Genomic DNA, 6,039 nt, shown 5'->3' on the forward strand with positions numbered 1-6,039 from the left:
ATTGCCCTCCTGCCCTTTTAACTTCAGGAGCCCGTGACAAGGAAGGGAAGAGCCTGACTTTCATGGGACCATCTTGGGTCTCGTTTCTTCTCATTCTTGATACATTTTTGCCCCCAGAACTGCTGCTCTTGACTCCCTCTTGGCCGGGTGAGGCTGTGGCCCTGCCAGGCAGGTGGCAGGTGCCGGGTTCATTAGCGGCGCTTCGTTAGGCAGGAAGGGGTGTGAGGGAGGTGCAGGGAGGGGTGTCAGTGTCAGGTGGGTGCCCCCCCTCCCCAGGTGACTAATCCCTGGAGACTTTGATGGAGAGGAGCTGATTGCCAGCCCGGGTGTGCTCCTTTGCCCTTGGCTGGCGTTTAACACTCCTTCCTCTCCCACCCCGAGACACATCTCGGAGCAGGGAGGAGCTCAGTTACGGGGTGGCAAAGCCAAGCCCACCTCTGAGCCGGGCTTAGAGCACAATTCACTCCCGGGAGCAAAGTTTCCCAGGTACCCCAAAGCTTCTCCCAGCTGGTAAGTTAATCTTCCATCCTTGCCGTGTGCTGGTGGGATGGGCTGGGTCGATCCTGGGATGGCTCCGATCAGGGCTCTTTGCTCCTTATTCCAGGAGCGAGAGGTTTCGGAGGAAGACGAAAGTCGCGCCACTTCCCCCGCCGGTGTTTGCGCGGGGACTGAGCTCGGGGCACCCCCTTCCCGGGGCCGTGATGGAGGAATCGAAGGTGTTGCAGGTTCCTGGAGTTCGTGATGCTCTTTGGTTTGACCCCCCTTGGCTGCTCCTGCCCTTTCTGCCTGGCTCGGTGGCGGCGGTGGCACGTTGGGCTTTGTAGCTGCTGGTGCCAGGTGGATGCTTAAGCTGGGCTTAAAATCACCACCCGTGGGATTTTGTGGTTGAAACCCTACTGAGGGCTCCTTTTTCCTCTTTAATTCCTTTTTTTTTTTCCTTTGTCCTTTAACCTGTAGGGCTGAAGCTCCTCAGGAAGCGCGGGGGCTTGCCTGGCTTTGATAAACTCTACAAACCAACCCTTTGGCAGCGCAGAAATGTGGATCTAAATAAATAAACCCCTTGGGGAACCCTTGCACCATCACAAGTGGGCAGGCAGGGGGTGATGCCTCTTGGATGGGGTTTTGGAGCGGCACCTGTGGGTTTTGCCCTCATCCAGTGCCATTCCCTGTTTTCCCGCTGCAGGTGACCAGCCACGATGAGAGCTCCGGCCCTCGCCTGATCCCTTTCCTGCTCATAAAAATGATCAACAAGTCTCGTGAGTCCCATCTCCCTCTGTCCAGGCAGGGATGGGGGGGATTTGCATGTGGAAATCTGGCTTTTGGGGGTTGGATGCTGCTTCGCTGCAGCTCCAGCTGGGTGATGGAGTGCAGGGGTATCACAGGCAAAGTCCTGGCAGGGAGGGTGGTTTTGGGGTCCTTGAACCTCCGGGTTCGGGCACCCGGAACTTTGTGGTACAAAAATGGGGTGGAGGCACACGGAAAGACGGATGTTTGCCCAGCCTTTGACGGCAGGTGGAAACAGAAATGTCATTGTGGCTTTTGGAACCAGGAAAAAATCACCTGGCTCTGTCTCACATCTGCTGCTCTCGGGAGCACGGTGTCAAACAAACCCCAGCCACTCCCCATCAAAGCTCTGCCGGCCTGGATCTACCAGGACATCCCCAGAGGGCTGTGGGACCCCACATCCCATCATCCAGACCCCAGGGTACCAGCTTGATGGTGTTTTTTCTCTCCCCCTCCCCTCTGGGCACGCAGGAGGGAAGATACTCGGGGTGCTGGCGCTGTTTCTGGTGATGGTTTGGTACTCGATCTACCGGGAAGACAGGTACACACAGCTGTGAGTGCCTTTCATTCAAGTTTAAAGGACCTCCTGCCTTTTCCTTCACTCCCAGGAGGTGGCATCCTCCCTCCCGTCCTGCACGGGGATGCAGGAGCATGGTCTGGCTGGATCCCGGGGGAGCGGGGAGGCGGCAGCATCCTCGGCTGCTGCCGGAGGGCGGGGCACGATACGAGGCTCCCCCTCGGTGTGTGGTGGTGGTCGGGCTCTGCGGGGTTTTTGGTGAATGCCGGTGTTTTCCTGAGCCCGGGAGGATGGGAAAACGCCACTCTCCTCCCAGTGCCAGTGATGCTGACGGAGATGGGGAAAGCAGAGAGGGTGAGGTCCATGAGCAGGGCAAGAGAGACCTCTTCCGATGCAAGGCTGCAAGCCCAGCAAGATAAACATCCAAGCCAGTGCTGGCCTTAAATCCTGCCAGAAATATCTCTGGCATGGCTTGAATCCCACCGTGGGGTGCTGGGACCTCCCTTTGCCAGGAGGGGGGTGCAGAGGAACGGGCATCATTTGATTTAATTAACCCCTTCCCTTACAGCTTTTATTTCCCCGTCCAAGAAAACAAGACGACGTGTCCCCTTGGGGAGGTGGAAAAGAAAGCGGCGCAGCTCATCGGGAAGTGAGTTTTTGGGGCTGGGAGGAGGGAGTGGGGGATGCAGAGCCAGGTCCCCCCTCCCTGTGCTGCTCCCCCATCCCAGTCTCACTGACCCTTTGCTCCTCGGCAGCTACACGAGGGACCACCCGCTCTTCTTGCAGCTGAAGGACTATTTTTGGGTGAAGACACCGTCGCTCTATGAGCTGCCCTACGGCACCAAGGGAAGTGGTGAGTGCTGGCAGTGCTCCGTGGGTCTGTCTCTCTGTCTGTCTGTCTGTCCTGCTGCTGCTCCCTGGGGTTTCAGCTTCCCTCTGAAAAGCTACTGCAGGTTGCTTTTGGGGGGTTGTTCACCCCCCCCCAACAAGTTATTTGCTTGATTTTTAGACTCTGCAGCTGGTATCTCCTTGCTCTGGGTGCGTTTGGGCCCTCTAAAAGGGTTTAGGGTGGGCCAGGCTTTACTAAACCTCAGCCATGGATTATCCACCCGGAGCTGGGATTAACGGCAGGAGGAAATCCGGCAGGGATGGGGCAGCACCCCGGGCCTTGTGCCAGGCAGGAGCTGCCTTCCTCACCTTCTGCTGGCCCTTGCTTTGCAGAAGACGTCCTCCTGCGCTTGCTGTCCATCACCCACTACTCCCTGCCCGAGAGCATCCAGAGGTAACACCGGGGTGGGTTTAGGGGCTTTCATCTCTTTGTCTTTTTCTTGTGAGGGGTGGAATTCATGTGTTGTGGGCCCAGGATTTGGCAAAATGAACCCCTGCAACCCAGGGGCGGTGGACGGAGCGCGGGAAGGTTTGGAGACTGGGCATTGCGGGGTTAAACCCCCCTTGGGGGTTAAAACCACCCCGGTTTTGAAGCAGGTCTGGTTGAGACGGGGCTTTCTCTCGCAGCCTGAAGTGCCGGAGGTGTGCGGTGGTGGGCAACGGCCACCGGCTCCGCAACAGCTCCATGGGTGACACCATCAACACCTACGACGTGGTGATCAGGTACGGCCCTGGCTCTGTGCCACCGCTCCCTCCCCAGTGCCACCCGCGCCGGGGGCTGACACCTGTGATGTCCCCGTGTCCCCCCACCCAAGGCTGAACAACGCCCCGGTCCATGGTTATGAGCAGGACGTGGGCTCCAAGACCACCATGCGCCTCTTCTACCCGGAGTCAGCCCACTTTGACCCCCGGACGGAGAACAACCCCGACACGCTGCTGGTGCTGGTGCCCTTCAAGCCCATGGACTTCCAGTGGATGGAGGCCATCCTCAACGACAAGAAGAGGGTGAGCGTGGTGGGGAGGCGAGTCTGACCCCTCGCTGACTGCTCTGGAGTCCAGCCCTCATCCCGTCCTACCCTTGGGGACATCTCTGTCCTCTTGCAGGTTCGGAAGGGGTTTTGGAAGCAGCCCCCGTTGATCTGGGACGCCAACCCGGAGCAAGTGCGCGTCCTCAACCCTTACTACATGGAAGTAACTGCTGCTAAAGTGCTCAACCTCCCCATGAAGCAACCACGGAAGGTCAAACAGGTAAGGGGTGGGGATGGCCGGTCCCCCTGCACCCCCCGAGGGGGGGACAGCCTGTCCCTGTGCGTGTCCCTGAAGGCCGTGGCTCTCTGCCCCTGTCCCCCAGAAGCCCACCACGGGGCTCCTGGCCATCACCCTGGCGCTGCACTTCTGCGACCTGGTGCACATCGCGGGCTTTGGCTACCCCGACTCGGGCAACAAGAAGCAAACCATCCACTACTACGAACAGGTCACGCTCAAGTCCATGGCCGTAAGTGTCTGCCCCACAATTTTGTCCATGCTCACCCCTCCCGTTTTTCCCCTGGGATGGGGGATGGCAGCCTGGGAGAGCAGTGCTGTGATGCTGAGTGGTATGGGAGCCTCCTCCCATGGGGACCTCTTGCTCCCCTCCCACAATGGGTGTTGAGGCCCACTGTTGGATGGTCACCATCCAGCTTCTCCTTGTATCCCAGTGGAGAGGTGTGGAGAGCTGGATCCACCCCCATGTGTTTACATGTGAGGAGGGCTTGTGGCCAAGGGGATGTGGCCATGGCTTGTGGCCAAGGGGATTAGGTGGGGAGGGTTCTGTCCCTCTTTTTGGGGGCTCAACTCCCACTGGTGAGGTGGGCAAGCCAGAGGGCTGGGAGGGGCGGGAGGAAAGCGCGTGGCCCCTCGTCCCTGGTGTCACCCCCTGCTCCCCGTCCTGCAGGCGTCGGAGCACAACGTGTCACACGAGGCCGTGGCCATCAAGCGGATGCTGGAGCTGGGACTGGTCAAGAACCTCACCTACTTCTGAGGGCGGCAGGGATGTCACCCCCCACTGCGAGGGGACACCAGCGCCCGCCGTGAGGGGACACGGCGCCAGCACGGCCGAGGGCAGAGTGTCCTGGTCACCGCCCGAGGGCAGAGTGTCCTGGTCAGTGCCCAAGGGCAGAGTGTCCTGGTCAGTGCCCGAGGGCAGAGTGTCCTGGTCACCGCCGTCACCGTGCCCCGGGGCTGCCGGAGCCAGCAGGGCTGGGGGCCGCGCTGGGCCGCGGGTCCCCGGGGCAGGGGCAGCTCTGGGTGGGCGCAGGGAGCCCCCGGCACCTTTTCTACCAACGCACTGAAGCTACCAAGGACTTGGAGGGGACTTTAGGGGTGGGGGGTCCTCCCTCCCAGCAGGCCTGTGAGGGTGAGGCGGGGCAGGAGCCCTCGCCTTGGACTTTCTCTTTCCCTTAATTCCCTCATCACTCGGACGAGGGCCCTGCCAAGGGGCTGATCTTGGGGGTCCCGGTACCCTCCCCGCAGGGAATGGGAGCCTTTGGGGGCCCATGTTGCCTCCTCCCTCCCCTGGACCCCCTCCTAGATATTTAATTCCCCCCCCCTTTTTTTTTTAATGTCCTTTTTACTCGGCAGCCCTGTCCTGTGCCTTAGCGCTGGCGCGGGGGCTCGTCCCCGCAGCCCCCCCAGGTGGGGGCACCCAGGGGTGCTTGGCCTCGGGGTCTGCCGGGGCCCTTTGGGGGTGCAGATTAATTTAATTAATTTAAATGCTTATTTATGGTGGAGCCTTCACCTGGGGCCCACGTGCCACTGGTGTCAGGGACAAGGGGCCTTGGGTGGGGGGCTGGTGGGGTGCTCGGCTCCAGGAGGTGGGTGTTTGGCGTGTCCAATGTCCCCCCATGGAGGGGTCAACTGGTGCCTTCTCCCTGCTGCTGTAGGGTCCCCTCTGCCCCCTGCGGGGCTGTGGGTGTTGGGGGAACCAATGGATGGGGGTGTTGGGGCTCATGCTGGCACCCAATAAAGGTCCTGCTGAGGCTGGGATGGGCTGAGCGCTCCTGGGGCTTGATGGGGGACCGTGTGAGGGAGTCTGGGGGCTGTGAGATGCAGAGAGGGTGGCCTTGTCCCCATGTCCTTGTGTTCCCATGTCCCCTTACCTGCTGTGACGCCCCATGTCCTGGCTCCCACGCTGGGGTTGTGGGCTCCCAGCTGCCCCGTGCCTCAGTTTCCCTCCACCACCAGCCATTTCTGCCCCCCCCGGGGTTGCCCCGGGAGGCCATGGCACATCCAGGCTCCAGGCCAGGTCTGTGCCAGGCAAAGTGCCACCACAAACAGCCGATGTCCCCACGGGGTGGCCACCAGCCCAGGCG

The 6,039-nt window shown here is 60.7% G+C and overlaps 1 protein-coding gene across 2 annotated transcripts in view; it reads left to right on the top strand.

Moving 5' to 3' along the window:
- ST3GAL4 (ST3 beta-galactoside alpha-2,3-sialyltransferase 4) overlaps nucleotides 1-4,833 on the top strand; it is an 18,517-nt gene extending 13,684 nt beyond the window's left edge. Inside the window, exons 3-12 of one of the 2 annotated variants that reach the window (XM_027699390.1) lie at nucleotides 1,184-1,256; nucleotides 1,756-1,837; nucleotides 2,370-2,450; nucleotides 2,557-2,654; nucleotides 3,023-3,083; nucleotides 3,317-3,412; nucleotides 3,505-3,694; nucleotides 3,794-3,937; nucleotides 4,041-4,184; nucleotides 4,623-4,833. In XM_027699390.1, the coding sequence (XP_027555191.1) occupies nucleotides 1,241-1,256; nucleotides 1,756-1,837; nucleotides 2,370-2,450; nucleotides 2,557-2,654; nucleotides 3,023-3,083; nucleotides 3,317-3,412; nucleotides 3,505-3,694; nucleotides 3,794-3,937; nucleotides 4,041-4,184; nucleotides 4,623-4,709 (999 nt within the window). In that variant the 5' untranslated portion in view covers nucleotides 1,184-1,240 and the 3' untranslated portion in view covers nucleotides 4,710-4,833. The remainder of the gene's footprint in view (nucleotides 1-1,183; nucleotides 1,257-1,755; nucleotides 1,838-2,369; nucleotides 2,451-2,556; nucleotides 2,655-3,022; nucleotides 3,084-3,316; nucleotides 3,413-3,504; nucleotides 3,695-3,793; nucleotides 3,938-4,040; nucleotides 4,185-4,622) is intronic. The other variant, XM_027699389.1, reaches the window with a different exon arrangement.
- The last annotated feature ends 1,206 nt before the right edge of the window (nucleotides 4,834-6,039 follow it).

Source organism: Neopelma chrysocephalum, unplaced genomic scaffold (genome assembly GCF_003984885.1).
Source record: "Neopelma chrysocephalum unplaced genomic scaffold, ASM398488v2 Primary Assembly neopelma1_138, whole genome shotgun sequence".
Classification (NCBI taxonomy): Eukaryota; Metazoa; Chordata; class Aves; order Passeriformes; family Pipridae; genus Neopelma; species Neopelma chrysocephalum.